Source organism: Xiphophorus couchianus, chromosome 12, assembly GCF_001444195.1.
Source record: "Xiphophorus couchianus chromosome 12, X_couchianus-1.0, whole genome shotgun sequence".
Lineage (NCBI taxonomy): Eukaryota > Metazoa > Chordata > Actinopteri > Cyprinodontiformes > Poeciliidae > Xiphophorus > Xiphophorus couchianus.
In genome coordinates this window covers 304,337-325,096 of record NC_040239.1, presented here as the reverse complement: position 1 = coordinate 325,096, position 20,760 = coordinate 304,337, and the positions used below count along the sequence as shown (strand labels likewise).

General features: G+C 39.8%; 1 protein-coding gene across 7 annotated transcripts in view; it reads left to right on the top strand.

Moving 5' to 3' along the window:
* The window catches only part of abca2 (ATP-binding cassette, sub-family A (ABC1), member 2), a 147,644-nt gene that overhangs the window by 22,693 nt on the left and 104,191 nt on the right, over positions 1-20,760 (top strand). For 4 of the 7 annotated variants that reach the window (XM_028034938.1, XM_028034936.1, XM_028034941.1 and 1 more), the window contains exons 2-8: positions 4,825-4,918; positions 8,031-8,033; positions 12,606-12,717; positions 13,740-13,903; positions 17,713-17,834; positions 19,358-19,456; positions 20,247-20,405. In XM_028034938.1, the coding sequence (XP_027890739.1) occupies positions 4,825-4,918; positions 8,031-8,033; positions 12,606-12,717; positions 13,740-13,903; positions 17,713-17,834; positions 19,358-19,456; positions 20,247-20,405 (753 nt within the window). Of the gene's footprint in view, positions 1-4,824; positions 4,919-4,938; positions 4,991-8,030; positions 8,034-12,605; positions 12,718-13,739; positions 13,904-17,712; positions 17,835-19,357; positions 19,457-20,246; positions 20,406-20,760 lie in introns of those variants that run through there. The other 3 variants (XM_028034937.1, XM_028034943.1, XM_028034942.1) reach the window with 2 other exon arrangements.

Sequence of the window (20,760 nt, the reverse complement as noted above, 5' to 3'; positions counted from 1 at the left end):
GTGCAGCAAAGATTTTCGTTTGTGCTGCTTCGGTTTTGAAGATATTAAGGAAAAGGTAAAGGTCAAAAGGTCAACCAGCCCCTCCACTTTTATTAAATCAGACAAAATTGGTGTCAAACGTTTGTGCTACGTTTGTGCTGGTTTGTGCAGCAAAGATTTTCATTTGTGCTGCTATCATTTTAAAGATATAAAGAAATGTTTTTAGAGGTCATCAAAGGTCAACCAGCCCCCCAACTTTCTTCAAATCAGACGAAATGGGTGTCAATCAACTCGGCTACGTTTGTGCAGCAAAGATTTTCGTTTGTGCTCCTATCATTCTAAAGATATAAAGAAAAATGTTCTCCAGGGGTATTTAAAATATATATATATATTAAATATTTTATGTTTTGTATAGCAAAAATTTTAATTTGTACTGCTATCATTTTGTAAGTTGCTAACGAATATGAATACTTTAATTTTAACCTGGAAGAAATTCAATTCAAACTTGGTCTTATTTCGAATGAACAGGTTGCTACAATGCCTCCCAAAACAATCTTGGTGACCTGTATCTTAGCTTCTGATCACTAGAGGGTGCTATTAGACAAACTGTACTTTTTAAATACAAAAAATAAGAAAATAACCAAACATGTGCTTGGCATGTACTCAGCCCTTTTGAGGTCAATGTTATGATCGACAGCAACAGTTCTCTTTGCTACACAAACGTAGCCGAGTTGATTGCCCCCCATTTCGTCTCATTTGAAGAAGGTCGGGGGGCTGGTTGACCTCTGATGACCCCTAGAACTTTTTTCTTAATATCTTTAAAATGATAGCTGCACAAATGAAAATCTTTGCTGCACAAACCAGCACAAACGTAGCACAAACGTTTGACACCAATTTTGTCTGATTTGAAGAAGGTGGGGGGGCCAACTTCACTCAGGTGGTTTACCATGGTACTTTCAAGATGAGGGATCTTACTCACTATCACTATAGGGAAGCCATGAATAATTGAAGGCATTAGTTAATGACATCCAATTGTCTCCAGGCGACATGACCTCTAACATGTAAATGTGTGTCTGCAGAATCAGCTGCTTTCTTATTAAAATCATTTCTTATTGAGATTAAAATCTCAATAAGAAGTACAGGAATTTCATTGAGGCCAGCAGTTCTATTCAAAGCCCACACACTCTTGATTTTATTCAGTTAAACCAAGAGGATTATCTAAAACCAACATTTATCTAAAACAACAGCTCCAAAATTTAACATTTATGAAAAAGTAATATTTTATTACTCAATACAGAAAAGTGAAACTCATACATTTATTACCCATAATGGAATATTTCAAGTCTATTTTTCTTTTATCTTTTTTTTTTTCAATTTTTATCATTATAGCTTACCGATAATGGAAATCCAAAATTTACTGTAACAGATAATTAGAATATTACATAAGATCAATAAAACAAGGTTAATTTTTATTGAAAATGTCCATCCATCCAGCCATCTGTCTATCTATACATCTTACTTTCCTTCTGGTTATCCAGGGTTGGGTAGCAGTTTAAGAAGAGAGGCCCAGACTTCCCTCTCACCAGCCACTTGGGGTATTTCCTCTGGGGGAAATCCAAGGTGTTCCCAGGCCAGCCAAGTGACATAGTCCCTCCAGCATGTTCTGGGTCTTCTCCTGAGGGAGATGTCCTCCAGGTGGGACGTCCCAGAACACCTCACCAGGGAGGGGTCCAGGAGGCATCCTGACCAGATGCCTGAGCCACCTAAACTGGCTCCTCTTGATGTGAAGCTGCAGCGGCTCTGCTCTGATTCCCTCCCGGATGACTGAGCTTCTCACCTTACCTCTAAGGGAGAGTCCAGACACCCTACGGAGAAAACTCATTTCAATCGCTTCTGTCCGTGATCTCGTTCTTTCGGTCATGACTCAAAGTTCATGACTATAGATCCTGAAATACTTAAACTCCTCTTGAGGTAGAACACCCCTCCGACCCAGAGAAGGCTCTACCCTTTTACAGCTCGAGACTAGGCCTGCCACGATAACAAATTTTGCTGAACGATTAATTGTCTCAAAAATTATTGCGATAAACAATAATATTGTTTGAAGACCTTTTTACACTGATTTAATGAAAATGACGTAATAATGCATGCGATTTCTTGTCAAAGATACACTTTATTTTCAAAAGAACACTTAACACTGGAGCTGATAAACAAAACAACCAAAAACAAAAATAAAATGGATTCTCAGTCTCCATTAACAAAAAACTCATTTGAAAAAAAACTAAACAACATAAAGCCAAAGTGGAAATAAATACTGCATTCAACCAAAAGAGTGCAGATTATAAAGTCTGTATACTATATTGCCCTTCAGTAATAGAGAAGATGGGCACATCCAACTACCAGATGCAATAATTCACACTACATGATTTTTTGCTCCTATTTTTCCCCTTATGACAATCTTAAAACGTTGGTCTTTCTAAGATTGTGTGGTGTGTTACGGTAGATCGTCGTTGCCGCTCTGATCTAAATCAGGGGTTTTCCCCGACTGGGAGTTTTAACGCAGCCTGTTGAATGTGACAGGTAGCCAATCAGAAAGCGAGGATTCTCCTCGTGCTTTCTGAGGGGAAATTACGGAGGGAAATCCCAAACAGCTGATATGGCGCAACCCGAAGTCCAGCAGACATCGGAGATGATATGTGGAAACAACATTAATGTTTATTCAACATGCAAAGAATATAGAAATGACAAGAGGAGGAGTTGGAGCGAAATTACTACCGTAATGATTTTCATTCAGTCAGAACTTTACGCTGACACTAGCCACATGCATTGCAGGTAGACTGTAGTAAAGCATTGATTAATGCCTGGTTTTAAAATTAGTTCACTGGACTTATAGCCATTATTTTGTAGCCATTGTTGGACACCACACGGCAAGAACGAACCCGATCGAACCTTTATACCTAGGATTTCTGTCAGCTAATGTGTGGTCTGTCAGGTTTTGAAAATGGATCGTGTAGTGTGCGCTGGGCTTTACACTAGGGAAATGAGGAAGGGGCGGGGTGTCAGTGGAGAGCACCGGAGTTGAGCCTTTTTTTCATTCAGTGTCATTAACAAGAAAGAGAAAAAGGCCGGAAGAGACGATAATGCCGATAATTAAAATGATGTCGATAGTTTTAATTTATCGTGTGATTAATTGATTTATCGTTTATAGCTGGAGACCATGTCCTCGGATTTGAAGGCATGGATCATCATCCTGGCTGCTTCACACTCGAACTGCTCCAGTGAAAGCTTTGCTTGAAGCCAATAGGACCACATCATCTGCAAAAAGCAGAGATGCAATCCCAAGGCCACCAAAACGGATCCCCTCAACACCGTGGCTGCACCTAGAAATTCTGTCCATGAAAGTAATGAACAGAATTGGTGACAAAGGGCAGCCCTGGAGGAGTCCAACTCTCACCGGAAACGAGCCCTGCTTACTGCCGGCAATGCCGACCACACTCTGACACCGGTCATACAGGGACCTGACAGCCCGTATCAAAGGGCCCGGTACCCCATACTCCCGACAAATATCTATAAGACAAAAGTATAGTAATTTAAATGCAGTTAGTACAGGTTTGGGCCTCCTTTTGTATGAACTACTGCATCAGTGTGGCGTGGCATGGAGGATGTCATCTTGTTCTTCAGTCTCTGGACATGAGCAATGGGACATGTGTCTTCCATGTGTGGAGAGTCTCTGCGCTCTGACACCTTGTGAAGTTTTCCCAAATGCTTCAGTTCTTCCTGTTGCTGGTGCATCTTTTCCTATCACACTTTTCCCCTCCACTCAACTTTCTATGAATAAAGTATCTTTACTTTTTTTTTTTTTTTTTTTTACAATGTTCTAATTTTTTGAGAGATGATTTGTAAAGTCTAATCATTAAAATTACAAGAAATAAAAGCTTGAAATCTTCCACTCTTTGTGTACTGAGTCTATATACGATATACTGTATGTTTCATTTTCTTTATCATACATACTGAGGGACAAAAAATCTTGGAAGTTTTTCATGACATTCAGAGCTGGTGTGTCTGTATTGCTGCAGCTTGCACAATGCCTGTAATCTTTTGAATGTATTTGAATCATTTAGGTTTGGTTGTCAGTGGTTACTTGTCAAGAGACAATTGTTGGTTTATGACTCTCTCTTTCGTGTGTGTGAGGCTGGGTGTGGGGGTGTGCACGCATGCGTGTTCTCTGGCGGGTGCTGAAAGCAGAGACAAAAGGACTTTATGGTTCTCACAGTTTTGGATGAACAATGTAAGAAGAGAGGCCTGTTCAGGGTCAGGCAGAGCGGTCAGTGTCCTCATGTGACTCTGGTATCATGCTCCACTTTTCTCCAGTTCTTGGAGAGTGAAGTGGAGAAATGACGTTGAGGATTAAATGAATGTCTGTATGCAGCTGAAGCACATCTGGAAAGTTCCAGGTTTGTGTGAGTTCATGTTGATGTGAGCTGAAGTTTCCATGACCAGAAATAGTGTTGATTCCAGAGTTACCCTGTTTATTTTAAATCTCATCATCTAACGGGTTAGGGTTGGGGTTAGCCTCTGGATTGGTTCCTATACTTGGCATCTCTGCAGCCAGCTCTGGCATCCACTTAAGAGATTAATTTTTTCTTAGGTACTTGCAGTATTTTATTCTGTTATATTGATAAGAGAGAGGACAAGAAAAAGGTCACACTTTGAGTTTAGCACAGGAATATTTCTTGTTCTTCCTGCTTTATCTCATATGAGCAATGAGCTGAACTCAGAGCTGCCCCGGCCCCATTCATCAGCAGATACTCAGTAAGGTTCTCATCTCTTGTCTTTTCTCCTCTGCAGTGGGTGCTGGCATTTGAAATTTTCATCCCACTAGTCCTCTTCTTCATCCTCCTGGGTCTGAGGCAGAAGAAACCAGCGATCTCCGTCAAGGAAGGTACGCAAGATGGAGACGCACGCGATCGACCGGTCGATCGCGGAAAGGTTTTGAGTCGATTTCGGCAGTAAGGTGACAAACTGAACGCCGCAGGATGCTGAGACCAGCACTTCCTCTTCTGACGCGCTTACCAAAATATTCACTAAGATCCTAAACGTTTGTAGCTTCATTAAAGAATAATAAAATCAACAAAACCTGTTAAAATTAATAATCTCAGTAATTATTGTTTCAACAAGGTGTTGTGCAATTCAGTGCGTTTCGGTTCCATTAACACCCAAAAAGGCGACTCAAAGATCGACTGACTAGCAGAGCAGGAGTTTAAATTAGCTACTCAACCATCGCTGTGTTCAGGGAAGGCTTATTAATAATCGAGAAATAAATATCAAGCCGGGAAACCTGATATAGTAACGACTGAATGTTATGTTTTTAACGTAATCTTTGCTCGGCTTGCGGGGTGCAGGCGGTTGCCACGGCAACGGGTGTGCTTAAACGACAAAGAAAGAGAGAGTAAAAAGGTACGAGTGGTTTTGAGTTGATCACCTGTTCAGGTTATTTTACCTTTGCTGTGGCGCATTACAGCCGCTGTAGTTTCTAAACCTTCAATAAACGACAAACTTGGATTAATTACCTCGTTTGTTTGTGAGTTTACGTCAGTCACAACAAACATCAAAAAGGACAAATATATTTCATTAAGTTGTAATAAACAAATGGGCACATAATTACCCTGGTAATTATGTGAAATTAAATTAATTATATCCCAACTTCAGAAGATTTGCCTTTACCTTTACAGAGCTCTTTGGTTCCTCCTATCAGTCTGTAGCTTCTCATATTGAGGTCAAAGTTCAGATCTACCATAACTGACTGACACCTGCTGGCCTCAGGTTTGCAACCAGCTTGTGACTGAGAAACCAGTAACCTCCTCCCAGTGACAGAGTCTCACTGAGGAAGAAACTGCATTAGGTTTTCTATCACTTTATTATTTTTGCTATAACTGATGTTTATTCGCCCATAAAATAAGACAATAGAGTTTAATTTACAATTTTTATGTCTTCGTGTCATGAGGTAGATCTCAGCTGGCTGGTGAGAGAAAAAGTAGATCTTGGTCTCAAAAAGTCTGGGTACCCCTGCTCTAAAAGTTTGAGGCTTACACAGATATCTGGAAAGAGACTCCTCAGCATTCTTTTATGTGACTTCCAAAACTTTGTGCAACAGCAGCAGTTTGTTGTCCAGGAAAGCTCACCTGTACCCAAGGACAAATCCTCCATGTTTAATATGGAGGAAAACATCCAGCCAAGGGTGGGAAGTTCTATAAAACACCAACAGATTTCCATTTTTATCCCAGTCCTTATTGCTGAGTCAGTGCCACACCTGGAATGCTTTAAACTGCACATGCTGCCTTTTTATAGTCATTTGCTAAATAAATATTCTGTATATATTTAAAAAGGAAAAAAGACATTTTAGGATTATTTTACAGAATTGGTGTATCGAGCTAGTGAGGAATTTCTCAGAATAGTTTCTAAATTGCCTGTCCCAGTAGATTTACTAAAGTAGAATAACTTCTGTAGTTATGACAACAATTTTTCTAGACTCGGATTCGTCCTGCGGGTGAAGCTACTGGCCCTTGAACAGTTAGTTTCTGTCAACATTAAAAAAAGTCTTTCTTTTTTTTAATTAACAATTTGATTAAATTCCAATTTCTTTAGAAGAGCAATCATCAAAATGTCATTGCCTCTGAAGGTCTTTGTTTTGACAGTGGACATGATGTTAAAGTTTTGGTTGAAGTTGTTTCTACATGAAATGATCACTTGTGTCAACAGAGAATCTTTCACTGTAGCAGCGTGACCAGTAACCAGTAACCAGTAACCAGTTTGGCTCATTCCTACTGGTCGGACTCTGATTAAAGTTTTTAATTGAGTTAATTGCAGGGTGTGTAATTAATTAATTGGATTTGAATCAAAAACTTTACCTCAATAAAATAGGCTCTGCACACCTACTGTATGTAGATATTTTAACATTTTTAATGAAAGTATTTGCAGGACCTGTAAATAATTAATCACAATTCATCTCGTTCTAATAAGAAAAGACTATGCTGTTTCAGGCTGCGATAGCTTCACTGACAGACTAACTGCTTTTAGCACAACTGAATCCCAAGAGATCGCTTTCTGAAGCAGAATGAATCCCCAGGAGGCCAACAGAATCGGCTTAGTCGTCCATCGCTGCTGTTTCCAGATGCTGCTTGTGCATTACATTTGCAGTTAATCAGAATGTGTGAAAACCAAAAAAAAGTGTGATTAATTTCCTCAAAAATTTTAACACATTAAAATCAATGTAATTAATCAAAATGGACATGTGAAAGTCCCGGGCCTCCTTATTTCACTTTGACTGAGTCTTATTGTAACAGAATGTTGCAGCCTACCCACCTTTATCCAGAATAAAAGAAGCCGTGACTTCTGATTTTGCAACATTTTAATAAGGTTTTTTGCTTATGAGAAGCTGTTTCTGCATTTAGCAGTGGAGTTCAACTTTGCTTTTTTCATATTGTCCTAATTGATGTCTGATATTCTGCATAACATTAGCAGTCTGTCATTTAGGATTGCATAGTGCTATTTAAATGTTTTTCCCCCTGATGGATTTCTTCTGTTTTTGCTTTCTTAATGGACTTAAATGTTTATGTCTGACGAGGACAAGCAGAACAAATGGCAAAAGTAGTTTTCAATGTTTGATTTTATTGATTAAGGGAAAGAAACTATCCAAATCAACCCAATACAAGCCCACATCAACAGCAGCTGTCTCCAAGGTTTTTCCCTTCAAATCTTTTTGGCAAAGAATTCTGGATTTCAAATTGTTTAGATGGTTTTATAAACTATTCAGATTGATGGCAAGCAGCAGTTTCTTCTCTAAGGTTATTGATATTTCAGAACTTACAGACATCATCAGACTGATGAAATGAGAATTTATTTGCTCGGTGTCCTGCTCTGACTCACTGTCAACAAGCGGCAAGCTGCTTCTTTCTTCTTCCAGTAGAGTGGGACTATAGAGGTGTTTGCTGCTCTGACCTGTCCAGCTCTGCTTTTTACTGCAATTAGTGTGCTATCTTTGTATATATGTGTAGTGTGTGTGTTGTAGGGGTGTGTGTGTGTGACTGTACAGACAACAGTTTTACTTGCAGGTTTTTACTCTCTACCTTTATACTGACCTATATTGCTGTTCAGTTATATTTAGCATGTGTGTTCTGTAAGCACATTGTTGTCTAACCATATCTTTTATTTGATCTTTTCATTGTTTGCTTACAGTTGAAACCAGAAGTTTACATATGCCCTTTTCTCCCTATCTGAAATAAAACTCTTTAGATCAGTTAGAATTACCAAAATTATTTGTATTTGTTAAACGCTACATTAATTAGATAAATAACATGCAAGATTTATTTATGAATATCTTCAAAATCAGAAGTTTATGTACATTTCCTCAGTATATTACTGCCTTTGAACTGTATGATTTCCAAGTCATACAGTTCAAAGGCAGTTTGGTCCACCAAACCTTTAGAGTTTTTGCCATTAATTTGCTGAAATCCTGACGGATGCTTCACCGTCAGATATCCGGAAGTTGTTACTAAGGATGAGCCAAACTGGTGCAGCCCTTCAGTCCTCCTCCTGATATTTTGGCTGATTTCTTTTGGCATAGAGAAGTTTGTTCTGAATTATCCTCAGGCAATGAGGAAAAACGACTTCTGTGTCTCTTAAGTCAGTGTAGCTACATTTCTGGTTTCAGTTGTATGTAATTTAGTGATGTGACATATCTTGTCACCACCCTTTTGTTCAGATCAATCCTTACCAGATTCTTTTTAACTTTGGTTCCCTGGAGCGCCCCCTGTTGCTTGCACTAGTTGAACAGTAGCATCCAGTTGATGCACCTTTGTTTTTGTTCTCTCATCCTCCCTCTACCTTCTGTCTACTGTTCTTCCTTTGTTTCTCTCTGTCTGTCCACGGTTCTTTTCGTTCCTGTGCATGATGCATGTTCCCAACCTGTTGGATGGAGCAGTGTGTAAGTGTGTAATGAACAGAAAACTGTCCCTGGTGATGAGACACATGAATCAGGATGTGCTATCCTCCTCTACCTGTGTGTCTTTATCTCATTGTGTATCTTTGTACTAAATGTTGAATCTTGAATTTGCAAAAATCGGTCATTCAGCAACACAGAAAGCTTTTGTCTATGGTGCAACATAAAAATAATGCTGTTTGTGAGTTAGAAGGTTTAAAGTAGCAACAGAAGTCCAAACTTTGTGTGAAGTTTCAGTTTAGCCTCAGAGCATCAGGGAGAATTTTCTGTCCCCACCTGGTCTAAACTCTGACAGTTCAAACTGTTTCCAGTCTTCATACATGAGCAACCGGATGGCAATCAGGGACTTCCCACCAAGAGCAGTGCCAGTCTCTCAGTGGGGTTGGAGTGAGATTCGGTACCCCCACCAGATGATTTGAGACCAGAAGTGTTTAATAAAAGGCTAACCCTGACGGATGCGGTTGCTGCTGCTTTGTGCGACACATCGACCTACTTCAGCTCTAATCTGAAGAGATGGGGAGCTCATGTCATTCCTCAGCTAATCCAACTTTTTGTGAATGTTGAGGCTCAGGAGTTTCTGGGGCAATGCTACAAAGTTTTAAAAATGGCACTCACAATGTTTTGATTGGTTGTGGATCTCCATGAGCCTGGTTGGTTCAGCCACTGACAGCAGCTGCTGCTGTCAGTGGAGAAACACCAAACTATTCAAGTTTAGCACTGGAAGCTTTCTGATGAGGGAGAAGTCCTCCAACTCATCACTTGCAATAGAATCATACAACCTTCTAAAACACTTGTCATGATCCATTTGTTGTTTTTACTCCAGATATTTCCTTTGTGATGCAGACGCCTTTATTCCTGTGAAGGATTTGGAATCAGGCTGATAAATCAGACACAGAAGTAACTTTAAACAATATGAAAACAATCACAAAATTTTATGTAACTGCTGTTTTCATTTCATTTTCTGTACAAGAACAGACTGTTGCTCCAACTGAATAAATGTTTTTTCATGTTTTAACCACAGCAGAAGCTGTTTTTTATGTGATAACTTACAAACAAGATGTCTTGCCTTTAAGCTGGTCTGTGCTTGCTGAACGACCGACTGCAGCAGCTCTGATTACTGCAGGTCCCTCTGAGTCTCGTCTTGGTGTCAGGGTGGTAACGGAGCCAGTGCATGAACTTCCTCATCTCACACTGCAACTTTCTGCTTTCCACTACTTATGTAAAAGACCAGAGTGCAGCCCTACATGGAGGAAGTCTAAAGTGATGAGGTTCACTGTGGAGCTCAGAAAACTTCACCACACTACAAGAAAGATGCACCAACTGGCAGCTTTAACTGTCTATTTGTTGTGTTTTTATTATGAATGGTTTGAGTCATCTAAATGTAGAAATAAACTTTGTGTCCAGAAACAAGAACTCCGACTAGGTCTAAAAAACTGCTGGCCACCAAACTTCCTCTTTGAACATTTGTTGAACATCATATTCTCCATCACTTTTCTAAATAACTTTGATGTAACTGTTTAAAGCAGCAGTGTGTTTTGATGGACCAATGCTGGCTCTAGTACCATCCTGTGGTGTGCTACCTACTCTCCAGTTTGTTTAACTCTGTTCCACTCAGCAGGATGAAAACTCATAATGTCTTTCTATTCTACTGATGATGGATTCATTTTCTGTACTTATCCTGAATTCCCACCTGGATGGTCAAAGAGGACCCATGTCAGCCTGCTGATAGTTTCTGCAAAAGGTTAACTATGTAACATACAGTATCATCACATGGAGTGGCATGCTAAGTAAATGTGTTAAAAGCCATGCTTTATATATTGCAGCAGCTTATGCAAAAATCCAACCATTAGTTAGCATACATTTAAATCTGGAATACATGGAAAACCATGTCAGGAGATAATAGTTTTGTTGTAAAGTAAACGTGGTACAATAGTGACAAAATGACAGACATAAGATTTTTATTAGTCATATTTCTAGAACCTAATGAAATTGGAGTGGTACCTTCAGTGATAAATCAAGTCTTAATCAGTCCTGAGGGAGCTGCATAAGAGTGTGTGTTTCATAGCTCTTGGAGAAAAAGCTGTTTTTTAGCTAGGTGGTTGTTCACTGTGTCTGTACCTTTTCCCTGATTGTAGCAGTACAAACAGTTTGTGTCCTGGGTGAAGGATTTATTATGTGACTGAGAGATTTATTTGTTATTATATGTAATTTTATTAGTTTTGGTCAAAGTTTCTATTACGTTTATGAGTTTTCCATAACTTTGTGCTCATGTTGTATAAAACAGAAACCCATTTCTCCTGGCTGCTGTCACTGTGCAGAGCAGCCATATTTATTAGGGATGGCAAGGCAGGTGAAAGCTCTGGGATGCTGGGGGCCGGTTTCCCTTCCACATGGCCCTGAACGCCGTCAGTATGAAGGACATCACCTGGTTCTTCCAGGGGCGGGGGCCCAGGGCTCAGAGTTATGAATGAATGCATGTTTAACAGCAAACATTGCACCTTATATAACTGTTTTAAAATGGTTACATTTTTATTGATATAAGCAACACTCAAAATACATCCTTTTGGGACCAATGTGGAGTCATCTCACATGGGATGTTTTGTTATAGGTCTACCTATAAATGTACTGTAATCTGCATAAGTAAATTTCTTTTCTTTGGGATCTGGCACCTCCAGCCAATGAGCCCTTATTGTTCTAAATGTGGTTCTCAGCAGCACTTACTACTTGTATGAGCTTTTAAGTAAGAGTTTGGTGAAGTGTAAATAGGTTGTTTTTGAGGCTGTCAGCTGAATAATGATCTAACACTCATGACCAAATCAACACAGAAATGGTTCACCAGACTCTATTGAACCTCCTGCCCCAGACCTAAGGTCTGTAGAAAGAAGCTCAGGAAGAGACCTTTGTTCTTTTCACATCTTTCCCAGGGATACAGACGGTCTTCACTTCTGCTTTTTGCATTCTTCCATCCAGAGCTGCCTCTGCACCGCTCTATGTGCAGCAGCAGATTTCCCATTTCTATCAAAGTTCTGGGTAGCTCATGTACAGTTCAGACCAAAAGTTTGGACACACCTTCTCATTGAATTCAATGAGAAAGTGTGTCCAAACCTTTGGTCTGTATTGAGTACAGACCAAAAGTTTGGACACACAGTTGTGTCCAAATATTTGGTCTGTACTGTAGATGAGACGGAAGAGTGAGCTGGGGAACAATAAAAAGTGTTTTTGTGGTCAGATAAAAAGGATGCTTGTTCACAAGAAACCATGACAGTTGCCATGGAAACAAGGTGCTATTGGCAAGAAGTAAAATTTCAGGGGCTTTGTCCTGCTGAGAGCTGCTTCATCCAATGTTTCTGAAAAATGGAGGCTGTTTATGTTGAACAATGAGAAATGGTGTCTAAATGCAGTGCTGACATGCAGGAGCCTCTCTCACCACTTCCTTCTTTCTAACACAAGCACAGAAACTTTCTGTGTTTTTTCATTACTGTCTAATTGAACATTTCACGATAAAACCAATTTTACTTGATCTATTTCAAACTCTGATCACCACCTCCTTGTCTACCACTCTTCTTCCTTTATCTCTGGCTTTTCACTCTTTTTATTCCTCCATCTTTTTTTGCTTCTTTCTTCCACCAAGCTTTTTACAGTGCCGCCCCGCTCACCTCTGCCGGCATCATTCCCATCATGCAGTCGCTGTGCCCAGATGGACAGAGGGATGAGTTTGGATTCCTGCAGTATAAGAATTCTACGTGAGTAGAACGGAGCACAGGATTTGCTCTTAAACATTCCTGAGTTACTTTGTGTTTGATTGTCTTTTTAGCAGTAACTACCACTATCAGAAAAGCTTTCACCAAAAGTGAACTGATCAGCTGTTAAATACGACCATGATATAATCAAAGTATTTGTTAAATGAATTGAAAAGGTGAAATTCTAATAGGATTTAAATCTGGATGGAAAATGTTGCTTATTTGCTGCTTGGTTTCACAACAGAGGTGACTTTATCACAAAACTAGGATTGAAACGATAAATCAGACAAATTGTAATTAATTGCTTATTGAATTGAACTAATTTAGTAATTGATTAATCATTAATTGGAGTCACACACACATAAACAGGTCATTTGCTGAAAGAGCAACACAGTCAGAGCAGTAATGAAGCCAACATAAACATTTTCACTAAATGAATGCTTATTGCATCTTAGGAAATAAAATGTTCATTTTCTGATTTAAAAAGGAATTGAATTGTTTATTTGTGTTTTAGTGCATTGCTAATATTGTCTAAAATGGGCTTAAATGCTTAATTGAAAAATATGCAGAATGTGCCAATTTTTTATCCATTAATCATCAGAATAATTGATAGAATAAACAAATACTAAAATAATCCTTAGTTCCAGCCCTAGATAAAACACTGGACATGAAAACCAGTGAGAAAACATCCAGTAACTCATGTCAAGTTCTAAACCGTGAACTTGACATTAATATTTACCCTTAAACATAAGAACAGATCACATCAGAATCCCTTTGTTCTCCATGAGTAGGGGAAAATTACTGCAAAATTCTTTGCAAATATTTCTTAAATAGCACTACAAGATGAGTGATTTTGATTGCAAATAATCATACCAATAATTGTAAAATCCTGGCAGGACTGGTCAAAGTAATTACATTAACAAGACAAACGAGAAGTGAAGAATGTCATGATGGGGTCAGACTGTAAACTGTTACGTTTGATTGGAACCAGGACCTGACCGTGTTTCATATCCATCTGGTTCCAGAGTGACTCAGCTGTTGGAGCGAATCAGTGAAGTGGTTGAACAGAACCGCCTCTTCACATCTAACAGACCGGGTTTGGGTCAGGATCTGGAGACCCTGCAGCAGCACCTGGAGAGCCTCAGCGCTGCACCTTTACCGCCTGACTACGGCTTCAACAGCAGCCAAGGTCTGACTCGCTTCAGCTTCACTCTTACCAATAACAAGCTTCATTCTTTAACCTCCAGGACGGGATTCCTTCTGCTAGAACAGGTCCGAGTGTTTTCACAGAGCTCTGCCCTCAGAACCATGCTCACGCGTCCCACTGACAGACAGAGCTGGATCCAGAAGTGGAGCCCAGACACAATCTATCCTTTAGGTGTTTTCATTGCTCATTGAGATGTTTATAACAGTTACATATTCTTCACCCAAGGCAGCAAAATTAGGCTTTCATTGTTAAAAAAGGTGTTGGCAGCCCTTTTCACAAAATCATTTACTGAAAGAAACTGAATAACTGAGGTGAAGCCCATATCGTGTAATATTACGTCAAAAACTGGAACATTTGGTCATATTGAGCAAGTCTAAGTAAAGACTTAGACTTTAAGTCTAGACTTAAAGTTTTAGACTTTAAGCCACATCAGCAGCTTTCTGCACAGATGAATCTACTGGAAAGCAGGAAACTAGTCCCAGTCTGGTCTATGTGAACCTTACTGTTTGAATTAAATATTGGAACCTAACAGCTCCCCACATCTTCCAAACACTAGAGCAGGGGTCACCAACACGGTGCCCGCGGGCACCCTTTCTCCTGAGGGGACATTGTCAGTCGCCGTGGAGCAAGTTCTAAAAATATCATTAGGGAGCACTGCCAAAGAAATTATTTAATTTAATGTTTTTACATTGAATTAATAACATTTGTTTATATTTAGATTTTTTAAAAAAGTAAATTATAACAAATTTTTAAAATAAATTGCTTTATGCATAAATCTCTTTTTTGATGGTTAAAGTTCAGAACTATGCTCAGACGCCTGCAGGATTTTATCGGAGGGCAGCAGCGCCTGCAGCTGTACGGCTGCACACTCTGCCTACCTTAAGCTTTTCCTTGAAGTAAAAAAAGAAAAGAATAATTTCTGAAAGTTTTATTATCGAACCCTCTTTACAATTAATAAAATTGTGGAGAAAAAAAGATCTTATGTGTCAAAACATCTTGTAGCACACATCTGAGTCTGTTGGGGTCAAAGGGCACGCCAAAGCTTAAATCTCATTGGTCAGTTTGCTTTTGTTTATTTGGCGGCTTGGCGCTTTTTCTGTAAGGTAAAAATGAATGAGCAGAGTTTGAACGTCCTGTAGTTCTAAGAGCAGTTTGGATGCCAGTTGAGCTTTTCACCATGTGTGGTTCTGGAGCTTCTTTGATGTTTCCCGAACTGGAGAGCTGATTGGTCACCCGTTAGCTGACATCTGCCGCGCCTCCTGAGCGTCGCGCTAAGACTGCGAGTTAAACAATTTAATCTAGTGGAAACGTTCCCCAAAAGAGTAAAAATTAAACAAACATTGTTGCTTCACCTTCTCCTCCTTTGGATGTCTGACGCCACCTGAACCTGGGAAGCAACATACTCCTCTTTCCGTGGATCTCACGGGTAGGCTTCGCTTCCATGTCTTTAATATTTAACATCGTTTGTGTAAAAAAAAAAATAGAAAAAAAAAAGGGTGTGCTGCTTTAGTGGTTTAGGTTTGTGCGACTTTTGTGCGACGCACACATGATGCGCGTTGGAAAGGTGGTTGTGCTCTTGCAGGTCAGGTGCAGTGATACTTTTGTACGTACCTTCCAATCTGTCAGACATTTTTTTTCCGACATCTGCTGGTGTCAGCCAACAGGTGACCCGTCAGCTTTTAAGTTTGTGAAACCATAAAAAAAGCTAATAAACCGGCGACTCTCCAGAACTGCACACTGTAAAAAGCTCAGCCGGGATCTTAGAACTATGGGCGATTCAAACTCCACTCATCACTCTGAACTAAGAACTTCTGATCACATAATAGTAATTAACCATAGCTGCCATGGTAAATTATTACTGATAACTATTGTCAGTAGTCCCTAGCATTAATATGATCAGGCAGCATGTAATCATATATATACGTATATATACTATTGTTATAAAAGCTGAGCCAAGAAAATTTGTCTGTATCAAACAAGTAGCCATTGGTGTTACTCTGGACCCGTGAAGTAGCTCCCAGTCTCAAAAAGGTTGCTGACCCCTACACTAGAGCAATGTAGTTGGTCTAGTATCAGTCTGTCAGCTGTCAGTCAGTCCAGTATGTTCCATGACAAAAGTCAAAAGGATTAAAGAAAACAGATTTGCTGGAATGCACTCGGTCTTCAGTGACATCTGGGCCCTAACCCTAACCCTAACTCTAACCCATAGTCACTCCATCCCCTATTCTAAGAGACCTCCTCTTTCTGAGCTTTCTGAGCTAGAGCTAACAGTCACATGCTGCGTTCTAGCGTTCAGTAGCAGCATCCTGAACCAAATGGTCTCCATGACAATATAGTTCCTCTTTAAATATCTTTGGTTTTTCCTCCCACTTTTTAACCTCATCACTGTTGCTAACTATAGCTAACACTGAGCCGCTTCCCTTCAGTAGCAACATATACTCTACAGAGTATCGCCACTGACCTGCTAACTCTTAGGTATGGTGCATTCACTGACCAGATAAAAGAGTTTTTTGTTTCTAACTGGCTAGTCAGTTGGAAATCCAGCTTCTCAGTGTGACTGATGTTGTCTTGGTGACTCTGCCATCATTACTGTTGTTACTGAATCTCATGACTTAATGTGTAGCCACATTAGTAGATGGTTTTCACTGGTGGTGTTGTTTACTCCAGATTCCCTCAGTTCCACATGGAGCATGACAACTAAGCTCACCAAAGGTCCAGCTGTTCAGACACGCCTCCAAACTGATCCAACTGATTGATAATCTTCTTGGAGTTTTCTTACCTGAAGGAACAGACTGATTTTGTCCTGCTGCCTTTGCCTTACCTCTGGCCCTCATGCTCAATATGATACAAGCATATTGGAGTGCCGCAGGTTGCTACAATTGATAGTAGCCAATTTAGAAGCTACTTTCCCTCTATCGGCAGACCCACTAGAAGGAAATAAACACACCCAATACAACACTTTCATGCAACAGTGCATTTTTGTTCCAAAGACAAGCAGATAAAGATAGAAATGAAGAAGGATAAATAAATACTGCACATAGAGGATGGATAGAGAACATTGTCCAATTTTTCTTCCTTAGGAAAGCTCTGTTGAATAGACATACTCAAGATGTTCAAGTATTTCTTTAATAACCACTAAGTATATTTTGTTTGTAGTACTGATCTTTACATTCATTAAAGGTGCACCGGTAGCAATTTTCTGGCTGATCGCAATCTTTAAAAATCTGACTTGCTGAAATTTTTTGTACGTGTGTGTGCAAAATATAGCAAAAAAGTTGGCAGTCACAGAGTGACTGTTGTAAACCTTGCATAGAGAAATGACCTGGTGCTTGGGACTGTCCAGCCTCTCATGGTGAACAGTGGCTGATTTTTGTGACCTTGTAGGTATATAAGGTTTGTGGACAGGATCGGTTCCACAAGTAAGTCACGGCCAAGCGCTGACCACCCAAAGGGAAGGAAATCAGGGATATATACACTGTATATATACAGTACAGACCAAAAGTTTGAACACAACTGTGTGTCCAAACTTTTGGTCTGTATTCAATACAGACCAAAAATTTGGACACACCTTCTCATTGAATTCAATGAGTATATGGAACTGTATAGCAGTGATTAAGTAGGGCCCGCACCTTGGCTCAAGCCCAGGGGCCCACACCCTCCTAAGTCCGGCCCTGTATAGAACACATAACTTTAAAAATGCCAATATACCAATGCTCATTAATAACTTGTACAGGAAGCTCAGCTTTAACATGTGTGTGTATGTGTGTGCGTGTGTTGGGGTGTGTGTGAAGGCTTCCCACTGGCTGGTGTGTTGAAGAACCAGGAAGGTTTCCAGCAGTTCTTAGTCAGGAATCTTTCCCTCTCCAACGCCACAGCTAGCACGCTGCTCAACAGCTCAGTGAACCTCCAAGAGGTGAGTCAATGTTACTGCATCACACTGATACCAGGTAACATGACTGCATACTCATAACCTCGGGGACTTCCTTCTGTTCATCTGTAACTGGAATATCACACTGGATTGGATCAGGATGGTTTCATTATTTCTGAACTAACACATGACATGATTTAAAAGATAGTCCAAACATAAGCATGCCAACATTCCACTCCTAAAAACTGAAATTTTGATGTTTGTTTATTGCAGTTCATTTTCTCTAGTTAGGTTTCATGAGAAAGTTCTTTATTATCAGATCTTTCTGTAACCAACCAGGGGATATGATGCAGAGGAAAACATCAGGGAAAGAAGCCATGATGGAATACACTGCTGAAACATGCATGCCATATTTAAGCTAGAATGCTCCAGCTTTATTTGCAACAGTTGACAGGCTCACAATCCCTCCAATGACATTTCTGCCATGTTGAAGAGAGATACTACAAAAAATGAGAACTGTCCATTTTAATGAAGATTAGTATCTGTCATTTCGTTTTTACTTGACTTGTATGACCCAAGAGCAAACTTCCAACCTTCAGCTGCAGGTTCACTTCCTGTTGGGCTCCTCCTGCTGCTCTGTGTCAGTTTTCTAAACTTTTACATTTAAAAAGTCTGTCTGTGGTAGGGTTGCACTCTTTAAATGGTGGGTGGAACATTTACAGCTTCTGGAACGTGTGTGAAATAGAAATTTTAGAAACAAAGTTAGTCATTTTAATACTATGGATTTCTCCTTCAGATGATAAAATTATATTTTAAACCCAATCAGCTGAAATAGTTTAGCATTATGATTAGAGCTGCATGGCATGTGACATTTATTGGAGCCTAAAAGCCTGAAAATGCAGTGCCAAAATCTGCAATAAAAACTCAAACTCTAATTTGAATACGTTTATTCTGTGAGAAAAAAAATCATGTAAAGAAAGAAATGTTTTAACAAAACAGTCAGTGACAAGCTTTTAGGTATCCTTTAAATTAAATGTAACGTAAGAGTGTTCCTAAATTAAATCATACTTTTTTAAATTGATCAAAATTTATAGGAACTTTTATTTGGCAATCTATGACTTTCTATTTCTTTGGGGTTTAAATATAAAGTGACACAGAGAGCCGTTTCTCTCAGCTTTGTGGCTGGACCAAACACTGGTGAAACAAAGCTGAATATGTGGAAGAGCAGCTCAGCACCACTGATGTACAGTAGCTGTGTGTTACACTAGTATGAACCTCCACCTGTTGGAGGATGTGTGATGCTGCTGTCCTGTCTCTCTTCCAAAGCGTCTTAGAACCTTGCAGTACATGGCGTTAAAAGTTCTATGAAGCACCAGAACATCTTCAGTAGACAGCTGCTAGCAGAAAAAATTCCTTATTTTGTGAAGGAATATCCTTAATGATTGCTGATATGCAATTTTTATTCTGATTTGATGGCAGTTACGCCAAACATCCATAATAAAAATGAATAACTGAAGAGTTGCCATCTTCAGTACAAATCATTCTTGCTCTCTATATGGCTGCTTTAGGTGTACAGTCTGATCTTCGATAGTGGAGGGCCAACCAGCTGGATTCATGGACCAAAACTCCTCAATAAGAAACCTGCAGACAAACTTCTGCAGATTAAGGTGAGCATCAGATCATCAAGGTCCGGCTCATGGGAGAAGGACAGGCAGAGCTGCTTCACAGCGCTTCACTGAATGGACTTGAGAGTTGTTTTTCCTCTGACCAAGTTATGATGAAGAGTTCTGTCAGGTCTAAATACCTATTAAACAAACACAGGAAAGACAAGAGAGTTAGATTCTTTGTTTCTCGCGAGGAGAGCAGACAGAGATGTGCTTTCAGTTACAAATCTCCAACCGCTCTGAAACACATCTGTCTGTTCCTCTCTTTTATTGCTCTTAGGAACCCTCTCACACTGAGCACTGCAACTCTATGGGGTGGGGTCAAAGCATTTTAGTTGCAGTGCTAAAAGACAATCACTAAACTAAACACATGTTATCTACAATCTAAATCCTTCTTGCTCCAGGCACGGCGTCGAATAGGACACGTTGTATAGCTTCAAAGCAACGGCTTTGTAGCACAGAGCAGAGTTTATTGCAGGCTTGTAAAACTCTGCTGGGAGCAACTAACACCTCTGTCTTGTAGGAAGTCCTGCAGGGCAACAGCTGCTGAGAGTAGCTGTCACCTCTATTTCCCAGGGAAGTCTCAGGATAGAATCAAAGTTATTTAACACACAGAAACATTATCTAAATGTAACTACAAGGCTACATGATACAACAAATATTTGATAATACTAATAATACAATTTACCCAACAAGTTCTTCATTTTTAATTCTTCTTATTATATGCCAGAGTGAAATAAACTTCAACACTTCATGCTTTTGATGAACAAATCTCCATCACCTGGTGCTGCAGGAGAGACTGCTGGGTGGTGTTCAGAGTATGGATGGAGGTGAAGATACAGGGAGAGCAGCAAACAGGAAGGCTGTGGTCCAGATCATATCCTGGGCGCTGGGCCTGTCGGCCGCCTCTGGCAGCCGGGCCGAGCAGCTTCAGGGGATCCAGGAGCTGGAGGTATGCTCATCTTTTCTCATGCATTTCCCTCATTCACCTAGAGGTGAGACCAGGTATTTCTAACATTTTCTCTGAGTTAATTCTGACATTAACTCAGGCCAAGCTTTTACCAACATGATTTCTTTACTGCTAAAAACTAAAATATGTGGATAGATGTGTAACAGAACTGGGCTTCTCTGTCACTTTGCTCTCGTATTTAATAATTATATAATAACAATAATAATAAATCACATAAAGGGAAGATATTCCTCATAGAACTTATGTCTAGATATTGACTGGTAAATATATTAGTTGAACACAAACAAAATTAAAGCTGCAAGCAGCCTCGTATGGAGCGGCGCTCCGGCCTATCTGT